This window comes from Triticum aestivum, chromosome 2A (genome assembly GCF_018294505.1).
Source record: "Triticum aestivum cultivar Chinese Spring chromosome 2A, IWGSC CS RefSeq v2.1, whole genome shotgun sequence".
NCBI classification, from domain to species: domain Eukaryota; kingdom Viridiplantae; phylum Streptophyta; class Magnoliopsida; order Poales; family Poaceae; genus Triticum; species Triticum aestivum.
The window spans coordinates 29,329,877-29,352,486 of NC_057797.1; the positions used below are offsets into that span (position 1 = coordinate 29,329,877).

Below are 22,610 nucleotides of genomic sequence, written 5' to 3' on the forward strand. Positions count from 1 at the left end.
CACTAGTCCTCCAAGGTTTAGCATAATGATTTCCCGAATGTCAACCATAACATGGTTTGCTTGGCTCCGACGAGGGAGGGACGATGATGGCAGTGCACATTCGACCCGCACCGATGCATGTAGTCGTCGATGTATCTGGTTGTAAATTTCTATTATTTCTGTGGATATGTGTACCACTATTACATCTAATACTCCGCCCGTCCCAAAATAAGTGACTCAACTTATCATATTAGGTGGGAGGATTTTTTGAAAAAAAATTACAATGAACACAAATTTTCCCTCATTAAAAAAAGAGAGTTATATTGGACATAGATTTTGCTAGATCGAATCAAATTTCAGTTGCAAAATCCTCTTGCCTAGGGGCAAAAAAAAAAGGGTTGCTGCATTTGGAACCAGGTGCCCTGTCCCAGCTAGACTCGCGCCCTCGCCCAGCTAGTCGAGCCGAGCGTGCCACGATCCGAAATCGATCCCAAGGCGATGGGGAGCAGGGGAGCCCCACGGGGCGCCGCCGCCGCCGACGACGGCGACGAGGAGGAGGACCCGGTGCCGCAGGCGTCGCAGCAGAGTTACCGCCCCGTGGAGCCGCACGACCCCGCCGTCGTCCAGATGGCGCCCCTCGACCCCGGCGCCTCCGCCGACGCCTCCGCGGCTCCCAGGTGATTCGGTTGGACGACGCGCATTTCGCGTCTGTTCTGTTCCTGTTCTGTCTTCTGGGTGCCGTTCGTCTTGTGCAGTGCATCCGGGGAGGGGCTTATTGCGCGGATCATCGCATTGCTGATAATATCTTCGTTGCAGTAGTCAGGATCGAAAACTCTGGGTTCCTTTGATTGGAAGATGGTGGTTCAAATTTGGACAAAAAAATTACTTGTAGAGTGTTTATTTTGGTACGCGTACTCACGTATATATTGTAAGACTTGATGATGCCATGAATCTTCAGATAATTAATGTGTTGTTAGTTCAGATTTAAACATATCTTAGTTTGTTGCCACTTGAAGTTGCTGGTAGATTTATTTCAAAACGGATGAATTGCTATTGTTGCTTCTATTTAAGTAGTGCCACTTCCCCAGAATTATCTGTTTCTGAAAGTAATTTTTTAGTTTCTTGATCGGAAATGCTAGCAATAACACATTTAATTATTCATATTATAGGCCCATTAATCCTGGTAGGAACAGAAGTATGGATCCAAGAATGTGTGTGGCTTCTTCCAATGCGCACCGTACATCTAGTGCACGTCAAAGTGATTCAAAGCTTGAGCTCTTTGGTTTCGACTCGTTGGTTAATATTTTGGGACTTAAGAGGTATCATCAGCCCATCACTAACTGCATGGATTTGCTTCATTTTTTTATTAGAGCTTCAATGGTTTTTCCTGCACGTGTTTATTGCGCGTTAAAATATAATATTTGAGGAAATCACTAGAAGCCTATATATATGTTTAATTTTGCTCTGAACATAGCTGGGGCCATGTCATACGTCTGACTGATTCTGTACAGTATGGCAGAAGAACCAGCTCAGACACCTGCTAGTCCTACGGATAGTGAGGATATGGGTATTACCATCGGACGCCCTCAGGTTTGTTCCCCATCCAATTATCTAATGCCATTTCCAAGCTTGTTAGGTCAAGGCCAATTTCCAAATTTAATTGTAATTGATTTTGTTTATTTTTATTTGTAAACGAACTTATTCTATTTTTTTATTGCTCTTGGTCCCTTTGCTTAATTTTACTTTAGTTTATTTTTGGTAAAGCGTCACTGTTGGTTGCACTCATTTTTTTTTGCTATGCAGGAAACCGACCCTAAACTCGGTACCCTGATGGGTGTCTTTGTGCCGTGCTTGCAGAATATCTTGGGAATAATCTATTATATACGTTTCACATGGTAAAATTTTGCATCTGTTCTTTATCAGTGCGTTATGCCATTATCCACTACTTTCTAGTTAGTTTCTGCAGCATAAAGATGCTACGGTGGAAGTCATATTTCTGTCTTTCCCTAGTATACTTTATGGCCATTGTGGTAAACAGCCTTCATGTTACTTTATCATATACTCCCTCTGTAAAGAAATATAAGACCTTTTAGATCACTACTTTAGTGATCTAAAAGGTCTTATATTACTCTACCGAGGGAGTATTTATTTACTATTGAATGCACTGTTTCCATAGTTTAACTAAGTTAAGAAACATTACTCTAAAATTGCAAAACATTGATTACCACTTTAGGAACCGTTGGCTCAGAGAATTGCCCTATCTGAGGACCTTGATATACTTCATATTGTTCCATATTACTGTACTGAAGAATTGGCATTTTGAAGTTCGTTAATGCCACTCCCTGTACTCTTGGAACTAAATAAGAATTTAACATGTAAATTCTGCGGATTGATATTCATACTATTGTGTATGTGTAAGAGGGCTTTGAGTTTACTATTGTGTATGTGTAAGGGGGCTTTGAGTTTACTATTGTGTATGTGTAAGGGGGCTTTGAGTTCACCCATCAATGGTTACTTCTTTAAAATGACTTGTCCAGTTTGAGAGACGTTCTTGTTCATTGGGTTCTCATCTAACAGTAGGTGATAAAGATGTGACACGTCCTCTGATTGTGTTTCTTACTTAGCTTTAGAAAAGATGTAGGATAAACCAAATATTCGAATATTAAACAGGACAACCTTTCATTTCTCCTTGTAGGATCGTCGGTATGGGAGGCATATGGCAGTCCCTTGTTTTAGTTGCATTATGTGGCGCGTGCACATTTTTAACTGCAATATCATTAAGCGCGATTGCAACAAATGGGGCAATGAAGGTAAGTGATAGATTCTTGAGTAAGGCTCTATATGTCTCTTATGTAAATAACTTCTTTATTTTTTTCTTGTTGTTTGTCGAACACGATAGAGAGGCAAACTCATCACCATCCAGTAGACAGTAAAATATAGTCCAGTAATTTCAAAATTGAGGGAAAAAATTTCATATTTTGATATCCTTTGAGGGCCAGGGATGTAAACCGGGTCCAGTTGGGTCTAACAGTTCAATAAAGGTTTTTTCTAGGGAAAATGAACTATCGAGCTAACTAAAGCTGACTAAACGGGACTAGCGGGTGCCGTTTATTGGCCATTTACATCCCTACTTGAGACCCATCTACTACTTGAATATCAGACTTAGAATTTCTGTATTTCTCAGTCAATTACGTTCAGATCAGCAAGTTAGACTTCTCAGCCAATCATCGCAAGAGAGTTTGTTGTTTACGTCTCATTTTTCTGCGCTACATGCTAGATCGTCGATGTATTCAGATTAGTTTCTTTTTGTTTCAGGGTGGTGGACCATACTATCTAATTGGCCGTGCACTAGGTCCAGAAGTTGGAGTTAGTATTGGATTATGTTTCTTCCTTGGAAATGCAGTTGCTGGAGCTATGTAAGTCTGCCTTAGACTTAGAGCATGCCGATTGATTACTTGACAGTGTCCTTCGTAAAATTTGTTTTTCTTGGAACTTCCTTTTGGCCAAATAGTTTTATATATCATATTCTAGACTTGCTACTATGTCTACTTGGGCAGGAATATAGCTCTCTTCTTGTTTCTGCAGTTATATACATTTGTATAGTACAACGAGTCAAATATTGGTAGAATAGCCAGTAAAATATCAGTATTATACAATTATATTTGGATCTTATGCAGTATTGCAGTGTGGGATTTGAACCTTTATGCTAGTATATAATCTTAAGAAAAAAACCTGTATGTTAATTAGGAGAGCTCATCGTTCTATGTAGGACCAAAAGAGGAAATGATAGAATTGCCATTTGTTGCTTGTGCAGTTCTGCTTGTTGAGATTGCAAGTGTTACTATTGCAGCTTTCAATGCTTTATTTCTTTCTTGGCGTGGTTTTCTCCCTCTCTCTGACGCATTATCAGTTTATGAGCTGTTGTGTTGTTAACACACGATTGCTAGTTGCAGGTATGTGCTGGGAGCTGTGGAAACCTTTTTGGATGCTGTTCCTTCTGCTGGATTTTTTCAAGGTGTTGTATTACTATTAGCTCAAAACAATGCAGTCGATGTTGGTTTGTTTTTACAGGTCCTATATGCAGAACAAAACTTGTAAAAGTAGTTTATACCAAATTCTAACAAAACTTACCAAATGCTTATTTAATCGAGAAAACCCTCTCACAATTTTCTGAAATGATAGCATTGCTTTTGCAAATGCTTTCTTCTGTAGTGGTATGCAATTTTTATTCTAAATTTTTATCTTTCATCATTTCTTATTTAATTTAACTCTTAGCAATTTTCAAATGCAGAGAAGGTTACAGTGGTCAATGGTACAGCAAATGGAGGCGGTGGAATAACTATATCAACACCCAGCTTGCATGACCTCCAGATCTATGGTGTCATTGTGACCATACTGTTGTGTTTTATTGTGTTTGGTGGTGTCAAAATTATCAACAAGGTTGCCCCTGCTTTCTTAATGCCAGTCCTCTTCTCAATACTCTGCATTTACATTGGTGTCTTGAGTGCTCCAGGGCCCAACTCTCCAAGTAAGTAGCTTTGCTTGTGATTGTGTGTATTTCTTTATTTATTGTAAATCATTTTTTTTCCTACGTAGAGGGAATCACTGGATTAAGTACGACTACACTAGTTGACAACTGGAGTGCAGATTACCAACCTACAAACGATGCTGGAGTTCCTGATCCAAATGGGTCTATATATTGGGATTTTAAGTGCGCCTTTCTTACAATTCTCATACTTAAGTTTCTTCCAGTTTGCTAATTCTCATGCTTTCTGTATATATATGCTATTTAGTGTTCACCTGCTAATCGGTTTGCTATTTGTCTTTCAGCACATTGTTAGGTCTCTTTTTCCCAGCTGTTACAGGAATCATGGCTGGTTCGAACCGCTCTGCTTCACTTAAAGACACACAAAGTTCAATACCAATTGGAACATTATATGCTACCCTTTTAACTACTATGATGTATCTACTGTCTGTGTTTCTGTTCGGAGCCTTGGCTACAAGACAAGAGCTTCTAACTGACAGGTCCGAGCTTTCTTCATCAACCTTCTGATTTCTGGATGTTGATAGTGTGTTAGATATGCTGTGACAGTATGGGGGCATTTTTAGAGCATCTCCGATTTGAGATTTAAGAGAGAGCTTGATAGCTCCATAAGCATAAGATTCATATGATCGTTGCTAAATTAAAAGCAAGTGCATTAACGCTGAAAGATGGCATGAACCAGTACACAAGCGCTACTGCATATATTGAAAAACATTCAGGACTTGCGCGTCCCAGCGAGTGTGGCTAAAGGTGGGGAATTGTGACACTTCCCATACTCGTAATGGTGCTCAAGGAGAGAAAGATAGTCTATCACTACTGCAGTATTGCTTATGCACGCCTGACAGTACCTGCAAATGTACTGAATATATGGCCTGGCGGAAGCATTGAATCAAAACCAATGTACTTAAGCTCATGCCAAACATCGAAGCCTAAGATGACTGACTGCTTGAAACCAATATGAAAAATAGGGTGTTCTACACAACATAGTGAGCAAGTACATAGAGTTATTTTTGTGTTAGTGTGACACTGTCAAGCTGCTATTCAGCATTTAGTAACATTTGACATCTTGGATTGCTGTAAGTTAGTAACACTACCTTTTTCTCGTATATTCAGCTCACCGATTTTGTTAATGCAGGCTCCTAACAGCTACAGTTGCTTGGCCTGCCCCAGCAGTAATTCACATTGGCATTATCTTGTCTACTTTAGGTGCAGCGCTGCAGAGTCTAACAGGGGCTCCAAGGTTACTTGTGGCAATAGCGAATGATGACATTCTTCCTGTTCTAAACTGTTTTAATGCTTATGAAGGATCTGAGCCACACGTGGCAACTGTGTTTACAAGCTTCATCTGTATTAGTTGTGTTGTGATTGGGAACTTGGATCTAATTACACCCACTATCACTATGTTTTTCCTTCTGTGCTATGCTGGTGTGAACCTTTCCTGCTTTCTGCTTGACCTCCTCGATGCTCCAAGTTGGCGTCCTCGATGGAAGCTTCACCATTGGAGCCTTTCTCTCATCGGTGCATTGCTTTGCATTGGTATGCTTCCCCATTTTAATATATCTATTTAAGATCGCATGTTATAACACGTATACAGAAACGGACACTATAATTTTCTAACAATGAGTTGATGGAAAATGTTTACTAAACACTTGTATGTTAGTTTGTCCAAGATTTCTTGTTGTGGTCAAGGGATGCCAGCTACCTTTTAAAATTACATGCATTACAGCTCTTGTGTACTTTATTCTTTTTCTATAACTGAAAAAATTGCACCCTTAGATTGTAATATTGAATACATTACAAAGGTGCAGACCGTTAACAGATGATTTCTCCCTCTTAATTTCCAGTTATCATGTTTATGATCTCTTGGGCTTTTACTGTGGTCTCTCTTGCCCTTGCAAGCCTTATCTACTACTATGTCAGCTTAAAAGGAAAGGCTGGAGACTGGGGAGATGGATTTAAGAGTGCCTACTTTCAACTAGCTCTGCGAAGTCTTCGATCACTGGGAGGTACTGTTATTATCATACATCGGAATTAAACGTACCTCACAACACACTAAGCAACATTCTTTTAATTTTGACCATATGTCTGTTGCAGCAAATCAAGTTCATCCAAAAAATTGGTACCCTATTCCTCTCATATTCTGCCGGCCTTGGGGCAGACTTCCAGAAGATGTCCCATGCCACCCAAAGCTTGCAGATTTTGCTAATTTCATGAAGAAAAAGGGACGTGGCATGTCAATATTCGTCTCTATAATTGATGGTGACTATCGTGAATCTGCTGAGGATGCAAAGGCAGTCTGCAGGCAACTAAGCGCTTATATTGATGACAAGCGCTGTGAGGGTGTTGCGGAGATTATAGTGGCACCCTCTATGTCCGATGGTTTTCGCAGCATTGTTCAGACAATGGGCCTGGGAAACTTGAAGCCAAACATCGTCGTGATGCGCTACCCTGAAATCTGGCGCAGCGAGAACCTGACACAAATACCATCGACATTTGTCGGCATTATAAACGATTGCATTACTGCTAACAAGGCCGTTGTCACAGTGAAGGGGCTTGATGAGTGGCCCAACGAGTACCAGAGACAGTACGGGACCATCGACCTATACTGGATCGTGCGAGATGGAGGGCTGATGCTTCTGCTGTCTCAGCTCCTACTAACCAAGGACAGTTTCGAGGACTGTAAGATCCAGGTCTTCTGCATCGCCGAAGAGGACACCGAGGCCGAGGAGCTAAAGGCTGACGTCAAGAAGTTCCTGTATGATCTCAGGATGCGAGCAGAGGTTATTGTCGTCACCATGAAATCCTTTGAAGCGCATGCGGACGGCAGTTCCAGGATTGATGACACTCAAGAAGCTTACAGAAGCGCACAGAACAGAATCAGGGTATATCTTTCAGAGATGAAGGAGACTGCGGAGAGAGAAGGGCGGCCCCTGATGGAGGGCGGCAAGCAGGTCGTGGTTAATGAGCAGAAGGTGGACAAGTTCCTCAACACCATGCTGAAGCTGAACGCTACCATCCTCAGGCACTCCAGGATGGCCGTCGTGGTGCTGGTGAGCCTCCCGGCGCCACCGCTGAACCAGCCCGCCTACTGCTACATGGAATACATGGATCTGCTCGTCGAGAACGTGCCACGGATGTTGATGGTTAGGGGATACAGAAGAGATGTTGTCACACTTTTCACATGATCAGACGCCCCCATCTGACTGGTGGTTATAGCCTGCATTGTAGCATGATTGTTGAGCATGTTCTCCAGTGATGACGTCCCAAGCCATCGACTTGAAATCAGGAGTGTGGGGATGTCTTCACAGAACAAGGCGTGCATAATAGTTGCTTCATTCTTTTATCGAATTGAAGCCATTCACATCGATAGAAAAAATACACAGTGTATATAAAATCTGTAGAGAATCTACTCTCCATAGATTAAATCTCCAATAATAATGATCGTTTTTCCTTCCCATTTCTGATCATGCCTAACAACAACCCTTTCTGTTGTTTTCTAACACTCATTTTTGTCTTCTGTAGAATATAACCATTTTGTTTTGTTTTTACTTTCTTGAGAGGATGAATATGATTATATGTTCATAGATACAATAGCTCTGATCCCCTACCCTCTTGTATTTTGTTGTCATACATATTTTGTTCCCAATATGTATGTATGATCCTGTAAAAGGTACGATGATGGATCTGTAGAGAGAATTGATTTGTAAAATTGGGAAGAATAATCATTATAGTAAGGCATTCTTGAACCGGAGCCTACTGGCCTTTGCTTTGAAAACACTAGTGTGGTAAAAACGAAGAAATGGTACCAGCATATATATGTATGAATTGCCTCATCAAAATCACGTGTCGATAAACTGCAATAAATCTCTAAAGCAAACGCATGCGAAAAGGGTCGACAAAGTTATTTTTTAGCCTCAAGGGTTCGACAAAGTTGACATGAATTGGGTCAGAACTGCTCCCTCTGTTCCATAATTCAAAAGGGCTATAAGTGCATGCTCCCATTCAAGTTGGCATAGGCACAATCAGCATTCAAATTAATGCACGAGTAACATAGCAAGACCTAAACTCAGACTAGCCTAAATCGATTAAACCAATCTGTTACAAAATTACCACAAGCATGACTATATTATTTAAATTAGCATATAAGCATGTCTATACTCAAATTAAACACATTAACGTGCGGGAGAAGGCGGCCAACCAGCATGCCCATGTGGCGCATGCTGGTTGGCCGTGGCTAGAAATTTTTTATTTTTGTTGGATATTATTTTTGGAAGATGAAAGTGATACTTTTTTTTTTCTTTTGAGAAAAGTTTTCATTTGGAGATTATTTTCAGAAGATGGAAGTGAGACTTTTTTCCTTTTTCTTTTTGAGATTTTTTAGGCCATTTTTTTATTTTTGAGATGGTATTTTAGGGGTTCTTTTTGAGATGGATGTGATGCCCACATGTTACAGAGCTGTAAATAGTTGTCCAAAGCTCCAAGCTGCTTCTGCTTCCAACATTCATTTGGCCCAGCCCAACAGCACATGCCGAACCCTAAGAAGGAGCCAACTGATTCTAATAAATAAATAAAACAGGAGCACACTCCCAGTCCCCACCACTCCTCAGAGCATCTCCAGCCGTTCGGCCCCCCAGGGCGCCCAAAAAGAGCGGCCTGAGGGCGAGCCGGCGGTAGATCGCCCTCTAGGGTTCGGTTCGCTCCCAGTCACGCGCCCACGGTCGTCGCGGATTGGGCGAAGTTCGTTTCAATTTTTTTGCAAACTCGGCGACTTTTGCATGAACTCGGCCAATATTCGACGAAATTTGTACAAAAACTTAAAAACATGCATGAACTAACTTAAAAACAAACTAAAAAGCCTAGCCGTTGCCGCCACCGTCACCGCCGCCGCCGTCTACATGCCGAGAAGCCTATAGAAGCGAGTGTAGTCACCGCTGCCGTCGTCGTCGTCGTCGCGCACCTCGCGTGCGGCGTACCTGCTGCATCCCTCGCCGGGGTCGCCGACAGCGCTTGACGGCCCGACCTCGCCCTCGCCCTCGGCGCGGCTACGGGCCTGGGTCTTCAGGTACGCCCAACGCTGGCGGCGCACCTGCTCGCGGACATAGTGCTCCCTCGCCCATTTGAGGGCGGACTCATCGTCGGGGCCCACCATGCCGGCATGCTCCGGCTTCACGGGGAGCATGTCCGGCTCGGGCTTCGGCCGGACCAGGCGGAGGGAGCGCCTCGTCGGTGCCATCACAGGCGAGGGCTCGTTGATGACGAGGGCGCCGCTGCGAGCACGACGCCCGAGCGGTGTCTCCTCCGGCTCGGCCTTGACGGGGCGGAGGGCCGGCGAGCCGGAGCCCGACGACGAGGACGACCCAGGCTCCATTCTCCGTGGCATCCAGGAACTGCCGCGGCGGCGAGAGAAGGTGGGTCGCATCAGGTACTCCAGCCACGGCACATTGCCGGTCTCCATGTGGTCGAGGACGGCGTCGAGTGTGCGGCCGGGGACGCCCCACCACCCGCGCCGTCCTTAGGAGTTGAGGCGGCCGCGGGGGATGATGTCGTTGACGGAGGCGATCTGCTCCTCGCGGCGGTGCTGGAAGTACATCGTCCATAGCGTTTCGCTGTCGCGGGCGTACCTCGGCTCGTTCCGCTGCTCCTCTGTCAACGAGGAGCGGATGCAGGTGATCTCCGCCCGCCGTGCGGCCCCTTCGGGCACCGCAGGCACCGGGACGCCGCCGGCGCGCGCTCAGTCTGCACGAACCAGGCACGCGCATGTCGGGGGGCGCCGGGTACTCGGCCTTGTACAGAAGGCGCGCCTCCGACTCCTGGAGGTGTCGGCGGCCGAAGCCATTCGCCGCTGCGCTGTCGCCTGCGTATCTCTCCGCCATGGTTTCGCTCGTCGGCGGGCAGGGGAGTGGTGGGAGAGCTCACCGGCGGGGAAAAGGCTTTCACTCGAGGTAGAGGGGAAGGCTGTTGTGCTCACCGGCGGGGAGGGGCGCCTTTTATAGCCGAAACGGGGTGGCCGGGGGCAGCATGAGGGCGGATGCGTGGCGCATGCGGACGGGACGCGCGTCGGCGACGTCTTCACTGCACCGCCCGTGAGGCATCAATGGAGGCCACAGCGCGGCAGCCTTCGCATTGATTCCCGTGGGAACTGAGGCGATGAGGTCGACGAAGCGGCTGTCTTGCTGACTCGGTGGGCCCGCGGCTGTTTCGCGCCAAAACACTCGCCCTGGCGCCCCCCGGCGCGTCAGGTTCGGCCTGGGTCCGCCGGCGCTGATTTTGGCCCAAGCCGGCGAAAAACGGGCTCCTGGGACCTGTGTTTTGATTTTCGGTTTGAGCTTTTTTTCGCCCTAGGCCGAGATGGCCGAATTTCGGCCATTTTCAAAAATTTCGGCTGAAATTTAACCAAAATTTGACTGCAATTTGATTTAAATTTGACCAAAATTTCCTAAATTTGAGCAATTTCTGCCTAAATATACTTTTCGCCTCAGGCCGAGATGGCCGAAATTCGGCCGAAATCCACTTTTTGCGTCCGAAAATCAAAACACAGTCTGGGACGTGACTGGACCGTCTTTTCGGCGCCGACGCAAAAAAATCACCTGAGAAGGCCGTTCTCGGGGGCGCGGCTGGAGATGCTCTTAGTTTTCACTCCCCCAATTCTCCGAGGATGGCAAACCGAAACCCTCGCCGCCGCTCGCCGGCGGCAGCCGCGGGACCGGGGCTGCTAATCGGCTTCAGCATGGAGCAGGCGGAGGCCGCCCACGAGCGCGACGGGCTGGAGCCTGGAACGCTCTGGCTCAGCATGGAGATCATGGCAACGGTCGTATATGACGCCCTCCTCCCCCAACCGCCCGTCTCCCCCGCCGCCCCCCTCTCGCTCGCTAGCACGACCTGGGTTCCCGGCGGCGCCGACCGCATCAGCCTCCTCCCCGACCAGGTCCTCCGTGGCATCGTCTCCCGCCTCCCCGACGCGGACGCCGCTTGCACCGCGGCGCTCGCCTCGCGCTGGCGCCCCCTTCTGGCGCTCCGTGCACCTCGTCCTCGACAACACCCACTTCCTCCCGAGAGGGCGGCCCGCCTTCGGCGAGGACTCGCCCGGCGTCGCGGACGTGGTCACAGGCGTGCTCGCGGCGCACCCGGGCCCCTTCCGCTGTGTCCACCTCACCTGTAGCGCCATGGACGCGCACCGGGGCATGATCTCCCGGTGGCTCGACATCCTCGCCGCCAAGGGCATCCAAGAGCTCGCCTTTATCAATCGCCCGTGGCCGCTCGACCTCCGCCTGCCCGCCACGCTCTTCCACTGCGCCACCCTCACCCGCCTCTTCCTTGGCTTCTGGAGGCTCCCGGAAACGGCCGCCGTCCCGCGCTCCGCCGCCTTCCCCAACCTCTGGGAGCTCGCCCTCTGCGTCGTCGTCATGGAGGACCGCAACCTTGCCTTCCTGCTCGACCGAAGCCCCGCCCTGGAGATCCTCACCATCATTGGGTCACAGACCGGAGTGCGCCTCCGCCTTGTCAGCCAGAGCGTGCGGTGCCTTCAGCTGTGCTTTTGCATCTTGGAGGAGGTCATGGTGGTGGACGCCCCTCGCCTGGAGAAGCTCTTGGAGTGGACAACATGGGATGAGTCAACCAAGTGTTCCAGGATCAAGATTGGCCATGCACCCAAGCTGCGTGTTCTTGGATACTTTCAGCCAGGACAGCATAACTTGGAGATTAGCAACACCGTCATCAAGGTGTGCAGCACACTAGACTCTAGTTCACATGTATGCATTTGTCAATAATAACATACATATGCCAATGTCATCAAGGGCTCAAATTATTTCATACCCCTTCATAATAAAGGGCAGGATGGTCTTTTCTTAACGTTTTTTTTAAGCAGCTAGTCTTTTGTTAAAGTACGTCTACGTCTGTCGTATACAAATTGGACATGTGCTGGGCCGACCCATTAAGCTAGGGCGTTCAAATATAAGCGCAACCCTAAAACTATAGGGAAAAGGTTAAAATTATGAGGATTTGAACCCAAGGCCTAGCCACTTCAACCAACCACTGCTTGTGTTACGTTCTAGGGAGAAATATAAAAGAAAACACACTAGCGTACATATATATGAAATATTTTCTGAAAAATCTGAAACTTTTATTATTAAAAAATGTGAACAATTTTAAAATGCCGAATAGTTTTGGAATTTGTGAACGAAATTTGAGCAATTTTACTTTGAAAATGAACAAAATTTTGAAACACAAACAATTTCTGAACATCTTCCGAAACATGATTTTTTTTAAAAAAAATTGTGGTTTCTTTTTTGGGGGGTTTTGTTTGTCCCATTTTCCTTTTTATTTTTCAATTTTATTTTGATCTTAATTCTCTTTAAAAAATCATGAACGGTTTCTAAATCGCGAACCTTTTCTTAAATCCATGAACTTTTCAAATGCAGAAATATTATTTTAATATCGTGAACTTTCTTTTCAAATCTGTGAACGTTTTTACACATCCAAGTACTATTTTGAACTTTATGAACATTTTCCAATGCCCGGGATTTTTTTCAAATTCGTGAGCATCTGTTTTTAAAATTCATGATTTTTTTTCAAATCCATGAATGCCTGGGCAGGCCCAACAGGCACGCGACAGGAAAGATGCATTGCCTAGTTGGGCTAAAACATAAGCTTTTTTTCTTTTCTCTTTTTAGTTTTTCTTTTTTCCTTAATTTGTTTTTCTCCTTTTTGAAACCTATCTAAAAATTTGAAATATTTTTGTAATGCCAAAAATGTTCATATTTTCAAACATTGTTCACAATTTTTAAAAATATTCTGAAATTAAAAACACTATTCACGTTTACATTTTTGTTCACAAATTTAAGAAATGTTTGCAATTTGTGGATAATATCAATTGTTGGGAATTTGTCCACAATTTTAGAAAAAGTGTTCAAGTTTATAAAATTTTCATACACAATTTGAAATTCCATAATTGTTCACTAATTTCAATAGATTGTTAGGATATAGGAGAATGTTCATGTTGATTGATAATGCCAAAAATTAGAAATAACAGAGGCATTCTTAATTAGAAATTACATGCTCAGCGATGCACCCGTTTGGCCTAGTCTAGCCCACTCCTCTCAATAGGTGTTTTTTTTTCTATGGATGAATAACCCCAACTTCTTGCAACAGCTTGACACGGATATATGAAACATCAATGCCAGGTTTGAACAACTTCCGACACCGTTTGCACGTTGTGACACGTCCGCCCATTAATCAGCTTTTTTTCACCGAGAAAACTCTAGAAAATGCAAAACTTGTTAAAAATCCAAACAATTTGGCACGATGCCTTGAATTTATCATAGAAGTTGGTGGAAAAAAATTGGAGCCATTCTACGGATGTCGAAAATCAACGTGCTTTCAAAAGGATCTTTTTCACCCTACCTGAACACCCTTCGTTGCACATGGTCTTTGGGGTGCTATTGTTTTCTTAGAACTTTCAGATGAATCTCTGATTCTTTTTTCCCTGTTTCTGCTTGAGTCAGGTCATGCGAGTTCATCCAACCGTTCACGTACCAGTACATGTTGCATTGCAATTTGCAAGTAACCTTGCTTCAGCAGAGGAGAATTGGGTGATGGACTTGCTATCAGCCTGGTTATGAACTACTATGTCTATTCCTAAATAGATAGCATATTAGAAAGCATGCACTCTATATTTGGCTGATGCGATAAAGAGAGTATTCATATTGTTTTCTTGAGTAAAGAAGGTATTCAAATTGTTTGGGTGAAATGTACGTGAAAGGAAAATTGATTTACGATAAATGATATTTCAAATTATGTATGCCAAGAATTAGGTCCTATACACATCGTGTGAAATTTCAAATTTTCAAAAGGGTTAAACTATTATTTTTAGGGAAGGTTATCCTATATATGATTACATGTGTCAGCTGAGACGTGCAATCCAAGCTTCCTGGTGTGACAAAAGTTTCTGGAATTGAAAAAAGTTCATCGGTTTGAAAAAGGTTAAGAATTTGATAAAAAGTTCACAAATTTGAAAAAAAATCGCAAAATAAAATAAGTTCACAATTTTGACAAAACAAAGTTCACGAATTTGATAAAAGTTTGTGAAATTCAAAAAAGTTCATCAACTTGAAAAAAGGTTAAATAATTAGTAAAAAAAGTTAAAAACAAATTAGAAAAAATCTTGAAATTGATAAAAGTTTGCGATATTGAAAAATATTCATTTATATGAAAAAAGATCACAGATTTAAAGGATAAGTTCAGGGATTTAAAAAATGTTCATGAGTTTAAGAAAATGAAAAAAGAAAATAGAAAAATAAGAATAAATAAATAAAAATAAACCAAAGAAAAAAAAGGCAAAAAAGAAAAACAGACTGATAAGATACCCAACAAGACAAATAAAAGAATCCCTTAAAAAAGGACGAATAAAAGAAGAATCCAGTGCGCTGTCCTAGTTGGTTACTGTAGGTAGTGATAAACCAAGAGGTTGGGTGTTCGATACTGCCTCACCCACTTAGCTTTTGAAGCTTAAAATAATAATAAATTAATAAATGGGCCAGGGCCAGGATGGAGGGGGGACGTGCTCTAGTTGTCTGATAGGCTGGCGGATCTGCTATGTACGTCTACAAACAGCTCGTACGCCTCACATATGGAGGTGTGTATACGTTATGGTCAAATGACTATACTACCCTTATACGGTTTGTGAAGGGGGGTGTACCGAAGCATGGCTCCCTTATCTTAATTAGCCGCATTGCATTTGCACACTTGTATTGCACGCTGGGACTAAGGTGAGCACCAGTGCCAGTGTGCCGAGTGTCCAGATGTTGGCTCTACAACTGAAATTTGATGTCCGCAATGAGCTCAAGAAAGTGCCTAATTTCCTTAGATGTTTTCCCAACGTTGAGACACTATATATCCAGGTACAATAGTTAATCCCGGTTTGCTTCAAAGACCATTTTTCATTACCACTATCTATATTTATACTCCCTCCATCCCAAAATAAGTGTCGCAAGTTGTAAACTTTCTACTAAACCAGCGACACTTATTTTGGGACGGAGGGAACCAGCGACACTTATTTTTGGGATGGAGGGAGGTGCATGTTTCGATTAACTGCTAGCTGAACTATGCATGTGTTTTTTGTTGTTTCAGTCTGCAAGGGTTTATGAGGATCCCACTGGTAAGGTGAGTGCCAAGTTCTGGATAGAGGGTGGTCCCATTACATGTATCCGGAAGAATATGAAGAAGGTGGTTTTCTATGAGTTGCAAGGGTCAAGAAATGAAGTTGTGTTCCTCAAGTTCATCGCCGAGAGAGCTGAAATGCTAGAGAAGATGGTGATTGTGGTGTCATATAAGTTCTTAACTTTGGGGGTTGATGTGAAAGCCACACTCAAGCCTTTGTCTTGCGCAAAATGGGCCAACGGAGATTGTGAGCTTCAAGTCTACAAGAGCACAATCACCAAAAGTGGAGGTCCAGTTTATAACATCCGACTAGCATCTGAGTCTACGTGTGCTGACCCTTTTGACCATATCTACTACGATGAATTGCTGTAAGGTTAATTTGTAGCTATTCCTCTTGTAGAGGACTACTGGTACTTTAACCTTACCAGATCGAGTCGGCAGCAGCTAGTATCCACAGTCCATGTCATTCATGTAGCAAGTTGACTCTGTGATGTTACATCACAAAATTTGTGCTAAATATGTGCCTGGTTGTTGTTGGTGGGGGAAATGGAGAATTCGAGGCTTTATAGCTAAGATAAGCTTGCGTTCACAAACCTTGTGGTAAATATGATTTCTACTATTGCGCTCACTAATGGTGGTGGTCTGCATGGTAACTTTACAAGGGTTTTAGGTGTTTGCTACTAGGATGCATGTTTGGGCGAAATGAGCTGACACCTTAATTTGGTACACATCTATTTGTGATCTGAACCGTGAGCGCCAGCCTCCTATTTAAGCCTGATCGCTGAAGATGAACATACCAGGTAGTGCATCTGCTGAATTATTCGAGACGAAAGCATATACCAGATCGTGTTGTCAGTGGGTCAAGTCCATGTTTCGATAGGCTGAAGGCCTACTTGCCTACTTGGTACTTGCCTACTTTTAATCTGGGAATCAGTTCAATGCTATGCTTGTGTAATGTTTGCCTTGTGCAATCAGTTCAATCATTCCTTGTGTAATCAGTTCAAAGTAATTGCGGTTTTACGCTACATTATTTCAAGTGCTTCCAGTGTTATGCCACATAGTTGTTCAGAGCTTCCTTGTGTAACTGATTCAGCGTTTGCATTTTATAATCTGTTCAGGCCGTTATGGTTTTATGCTAGAGAATTTCAAGTGCTTGCAGTTTGCTGCTTTTACTGTCGCAAGAATGCTGAAAGAGACCAAGCCCTGAAGAGTTTTGCCTTTTTGCTCTGTTGAACCGGCCATCCATGGTACCAACAGCCCCGTCGATCGACTGTTGCAGCTGAGCCTGCATCAGAAACCCATCGTCGGCCGTCTCCCCCTTCTCGGGTTACTCCGCCAGGCGTCGTGGGTGTCCTTCTGCCCCATGGCGTCCGGAGCTCCTGTAGAGGGACTTGCGGCGGTGGTCGACATGAAGCCGGGGCCAAGCGGTGCCTACTCTTTTCCATCTTCACATTTTTAGTTAGGGATCACTCACAAGCTTTCTCGCCTTCTCTTTTTGATTATCTTGTTTCAAAAATTAAATTATCAAGAGATATAGAATTACTTTGCACTTTCTGAACTGAGTTGCAGTGTGCTTATTTTGTAAGCTGCCGGTGAAAAATTAACGGTTGTTCTATTACTCTTATTACAGATTACATATCAAGAATTTTTGTTATCCCGTGGTTGCCCTTCCACCTTTTGTCAGAACACAGCTTGATCAAAAAATAAGTATGAAGCCAAATATCTAATAATCTAAGAGCTAATCTCATAGGCTGGACGAAGTTACAGTAATCCATCATATAATACCAAATGGAATTTAGCTCACTGGGTTTTCTCTATAAAACATGGTTTCTTGTTTGTCCTTCAATATATTTAAAATAGTTTATGATTTATTAAGTTATCAAAGGCGAGAAAAACTTGTGTCTTCAACCAATACAACCATTTGTAGATAATAGTTTATGATTTGTTACATCATCAAAGGCATGAAAAACTTGTGTCTTCAACCAATACAACCATTTGGACCACCATAGTAAAATATGTAGCCCCTATTGATTTTAACAGTGAAGTCAGTTTCTTTGTAGCAATCTGGCCTGTCAACTAACTTGATCATGTGAGTTGTAATTGGGTCCCGAGCATGGCCGTTGGCATCGTAGATCTTAATATGCTTAAAGTATGCAGATCTCTTATCATCTTCATCATCTGGGAATTGACCACTTCCCATTGGAGGGCCATGTGTATTATTTAGGTAATTAACAAATCCTGTCAGGGCTTGTATTCGTGATTCTCCAGGGCAAAGTTGTCCTGGAAAATGCCCCAAGAATGATGGACGGTCTAAATCGTGTCGATACACCACCCAATCCCCAGAATTCGGATCCTGCAGTATACAATAAACAAGGGATGATGGTCATAAATGATATTTTTCATGCTTGCAAGGAATCTCTTGTGAACACATGCCAATGCAATCCTATAGGGATATCTACTAGGACAACAGGGGGGGACCTTGTTTAGGCTAAGCCTGGCGTAGTGATCGGCTTGGCCATAAATTGATGGGGGAGAAATAGCTTGGCCAGGCACTAGCGCAGCTCCTCTTGCAGGGACAAATCCTGGGCACTGCAAGTTATAGCAGCCTGCAGATTTGGTGTCCCTCTGAGAAATGATACAAGGCGACATGTATTAATGTTAATGTATACATAGCTATAATTAGTATAAATGAGTCCAATGAGGAAAAAAAAGGATAAGTTTAGTGACACCTCAACATTATGTACTTTATCAAAATGGCATGGTATACACTTACCGTCGTGTATGTAAAGAATCGAACGTCTCGGTTATGATACAAAGAGGGGGAAACCTGCAAGCCAACCCATAATTTAAATAGCACTTCTTGAAAAGCATTTGAGTTTGTTAGAATGGGTGATATGTATGTACATGAAACCCAACTTCAATTAAGCTGTAGTGTTCCCCTTCTTGACAGTAGATCTGTATGGCTGATCCGGATTCTTGAGAGTTTTCTTGATTAGGTGAACCCCATATACTCATTTCAGCTCGAAGACCATAGAATTTTCCTGGCTCCGTGTGCCACATTGCATACTATTTATATAAAGATGTAGCTCAAATTAGTGAATAGTCAGAAAAAAATTGTACTTGTGCACAAGCATATTACAATTTTTGGGTAGCTTGGCAGCGGTAGGACGCTCTTCTTCCTAGAACTTATGACGTGGTGTTTTTAGGTGATCCTTTAGATGCTATCAAGATTTTCCTATGCCTTAACTAAGTAGGTTTGGCTCGAACTTACCTTCTCTACAAGGTGTATGGGTCATGCCAATGTAGCACGGGAAATTGGTGCATCGGTTAACTCCTAGATTGGTGTTGGCACATCGGGATTAGTATTACATAGTGCATGCATACATGGATCTTCTTGGTAAGGAAGTGCGATGTGCACTCCAAGCTAAGTGTTTGAACATCGGGATTAGTATTACATAGATCATGCATGGAACTACATCTGTTTCTGAATCCATTGGGTGTGGTGTATTAATTTTTTATATATTGCATTATTTTTCTAGGTCTGTATCTAAATACATTGGGTGTGGTGCATTAATTTTGTATATTGCGTTCTTTGTCAAACCAGATCTGTTTCTGAATCCATTGAGTGTGGTGCATTGATTTTATACTCCTATATTGCATCCTTTGTCAAACCAGATCTGTTTCTTACTTTTTGTGCGAAAAAAGATCTATTTCTGAATCCATTGGGTGTGGTGCATTAATTTTGTATATTGCGCTAAAGAGAAACATATCTATGTAATTTAAATTAACCAAATATTTCCTCCTGTTACGAAAATCTAACACGGAGGGAGGGAGGGAGGGAGGGTCATACATGAGATTTAGTGTTGCCTTTTCCATCAGTTTTCATTCTCCCTTTGAGCTGAAAAGGATTGGATCTTGAAAGAGTACCATCCTAGAAAAAAGTTTTATCTGGAAAGTTAGGACGATTGTTGTACCAAGTCCATAAAACATAGTTATTTCCTTGCACAGATGTTGTTCTAATGTCTAATGGGCCACATAACTAACAATGAATAATAACAGCAGAATACAAATATTGGTACTTGTCATGATCAAGTGGTCATGTAGGTACAAGAACGTGGTGGATACATAAGAAATATTAGAAAGGGTTATATGTGTTGACAAGCTAAATGCATACCTTCTCATTTGTTTGTAGAGTGCCACCCAGATCTATCGATTCGGCCAAAGTGATGTAGTAAGGTGCAAATGAAAAGAAGAGAAATATTGGTATGATAACATGACCCTGACCATGACCCATTGGTACAAGCAACTGTCTTCCTTCAACAAAACTTAAAATTGTGTGGTTCCTTACACTTTTCTCTGATCTGGGCAGTGCTATATATACATATAGAGTAGAGGTAAGTTCTTGTATGTAAAGCTTTAGAACGTTTCTTGTAGATGTTTGCTCAACATTTATTGAATGATCTTATCTTTCTTTGGATAAGGACATACATCAATTATTCCATCAATGTTCTTTAATAGTTACTCGATTTACAATCATTCCTGGTTTTTCAGATAAGGAGATACAGATTGATTCATGAAATTTCATTAATAATGGACTAGATTTTATCCATTGAATGGTTGTGATGATCCGCCTATTTTTATATGGATACGTATCAGTTGCTCCATCAATATTCACTGATAATAGAATTGGTTTAAATTCCAACCATTTCATTTCATAGATTTTTTTCAAACTCATTGTCAGCTTACTTCGACCCATTGGTTAGGACGAGTGCCACCTAGCTAAATAGAGAAACCTACAATATCCAAAGATAGGGATCCACCAACTGACCTAGGTACCAACATACACTCTCCCACACACTACAAAGCAGTGGTGGGGAAATGGAGGGTGTGCACACTCCAATTATAATCTACCTAATCCAAGTGTCATACAATATTTAACAAAAGCACATAAATATCCCAATCATGTCGCACAACATTTCAGTTCATGAAATATATTCCAAATTTGTAATCAGAAATAGAAATAGTCTTACATGTAAGATGCACATAAGTAGAATACTACGACATTAGGTTAAGTATATTTTCCATGAAAGCTTTAACTATGCCATGTTCGCTTACTTTCAACAATACGTGTCGCTCAATAATTGTAACCGAGCAATGGTTCATCAGATCGTCATCCAACTTATTTATTACTGGACTCATCGCTGAAACTACCTGTTGCCAGTGGTAACATTGGTACCAATTTGGTAAGAAAGTAGACCAAATGATGAAGACCAGGCCTTTTTGTGAACATAACAGACAGCTCACTCATATACGTAGACATCAAAATCTCTCATCTTTTCTCATATCATCAATAAAAGTTGCAAGTTCGAATTCAAGCCTTACCAAATATGTGATTCATATGTCCTTGGGGGTAGTGTTAAGAATAGCCAAAATTATAGGGTTCCTTCTGAGTTCTACATGGCAATCCACATGGACCAACGGTCAACAAAATTCAAAGGCAGTCAACACAAGTCATGTAGGTTAGCAAAAGTCCAAGCAAGCTACCATGGGTCCAAGCAAGTCACCCTGGTCAACAATCATCCAAAAGTCTTCATGGTCAACAAGTCAAAGAAAGAAGAGCAAATTAAACATTAAGGCAAAGACGGGGGCGAAGCAACAAAGAAACTCAAGCCAAGAAGAAAAACTTTCATATGATGGAGGGAATCCCCCTTTCATGGGCCACTACTCTAGTCCTAGCCCAAGTAGTGGCCCGTGGACAAAAGATTACCTAGTTTGAATGATAAGCGGACATAATTTCAGTCTAGAGGATTTCAATTTATGCTTGCGTCATCTTAGGTTTTTGCCTTGGAATATGGACCATTTGACGTAGCTATCCCTGCATTTCAGTCTCTGACAGGTGGGCCCCATGCTTGGTGGGACCCACATGTCAGTGACTCGGAGGCAGCATCGCTCACTTCAGGGGATCCCCGTGCCTTCACTAGTAGAAAAAGGGTCAAATGTGAATCACATTAGTGCCGGTTTGAATTTGAGTCGGCACTAATGTGTCCATCAGTGCTGGTTCCAACGGCTAGTTGGGCCGCTCTCATTAGTACCAGTTCGTGGCCAATATTTAGCATCAGTTCGTGCCACGAACCGGTACTAAAGAGAGTGGTGGCAGGATGTTGTCAGTCTGGGGCCCCTCCAGCACCTTTAGTACCGGTTCGTGTCACGAACCGGTACTAAAGGTCATCGTACATAAACCCTTTGTCCACCCGAGCTCGCTCTGTTCTTCCCCTTTCCCCTCTCCTCTCTGTTCTTCCCCTTTTCCTCTCGAGTTCATCACACATTTTGCCCAAAATTTGTCAACATTTGAAGGCCCCCATCCATTCAAATGATCATAAATGTTAGCAACTTTGTCCTTTCATCTCTCATTGCCAGATTAGCTCTTGCAATGCTTTATATAGTGGTTAATTTGGGAGTTTAGTTATTTGGGAGGAATTATATGTGCTAGCATTTGATTTATATGCAATTTGAGGTCAAGAATAACACTTAGTTTGCATATGTAGGTGTGGTTTACTTAGTGCCTTCTAAATCTTCGTCGTAACCACCATCGATCGCCCGCACCATCCTGTCGCCGGCACCACCTTGTGGTGAGCCTCTTGTTCATGAATGTTTTATATAAAAAATTGATGTTTGTGTGATTTGGATATATAGTTACTCGTATAATTATCTTACCCGTACGTACTTTGTTATACATAGTGCCATGGTTTTGATATCTGTCCCCGTCGGCCCTCGTCCTTGTTATGATTCGGATGTGGTATATTCTCTTTTAAAACTATTTGTTGCATTTTGTGTTTATGACAAATTATGCCCATCAAGTTGACATAGATATTTGTATGTAGGAGGTATGTGAACCGGAAATTCCAACCGACCCTATTGTCGAGAGGTTAAATTT

At 42.9% G+C, this 22,610-nt stretch overlaps 2 protein-coding genes across 2 annotated transcripts; one reads left to right on the plus strand and one right to left on the minus strand.

Moving 5' to 3' along the window:
* The first annotated feature begins 390 nt into the window (after positions 1-390).
* LOC123184468 (cation-chloride cotransporter 2) lies at positions 391-8,068 on the plus strand. Its single transcript, XM_044596571.1, has 13 exons — positions 391-656; positions 1,149-1,298; positions 1,491-1,569; positions 1,783-1,874; positions 2,675-2,789; positions 3,295-3,395; positions 3,933-3,994; positions 4,271-4,507; positions 4,576-4,690; positions 4,810-5,004; positions 5,658-6,058; positions 6,367-6,528; positions 6,617-8,068. Exons 1-13 carry the CDS (start codon positions 478-480, stop codon positions 7,705-7,707), a joined length of 2,979 nt encoding a protein of 992 aa, XP_044452506.1. The 5' UTR covers positions 391-477; the 3' UTR covers positions 7,708-8,068.
* Positions 8,069-17,654: 9,586 nt separating this feature from the next.
* Positions 17,655-19,298, minus strand: LOC123191425 (uncharacterized). The gene is made up of 5 exons (XM_044604170.1): positions 19,278-19,298; positions 18,581-18,742; positions 18,450-18,503; positions 18,155-18,301; positions 17,655-18,029 (listed from the first exon to the last, which is right to left on the minus strand). The coding sequence occupies exons 1-5, from the start codon at positions 19,296-19,298 to the stop codon at positions 17,655-17,657; spliced, it is 759 nt and encodes a 252-aa protein (XP_044460105.1).
* Positions 19,299-22,610: the final 3,312 nt, after the last annotated feature.

Excerpts from the sequence above, each read along its gene's own strand:
- LOC123184468 (XM_044596571.1), top strand. The coding sequence starts at position 478 with ATGGGGAGCAGGGGAGCCCCACGGGGCGCCGCCGCCGCCGACGACGGC. Across the intron at positions 3,995-4,270 it reads TTCTGCTGGATTTTTTCAAG|AGAAGGTTACAGTGGTCAAT; the intron begins GTGTTGTATTAC and ends TTTCAAATGCAG. Across the intron at positions 6,059-6,366 it reads CGGTGCATTGCTTTGCATTG|TTATCATGTTTATGATCTCT; the intron begins GTATGCTTCCCC and ends CTTAATTTCCAG.
- LOC123191425 (XM_044604170.1), bottom strand. The coding sequence starts at position 19,298 with ATGGATTCAGAAACAGATCTG. Across the intron at positions 18,504-18,580 it reads TAATTGAAGTTGGGTTTCAT|GTTTCCCCCTCTTTGTATCA; the intron begins GTACATACATAT and ends GTTGGCTTGCAG. Across the intron at positions 18,302-18,449 it reads GATTCTTTACATACACGACG|AGGGACACCAAATCTGCAGG; the intron begins GTAAGTGTATAC and ends ATCATTTCTCAG.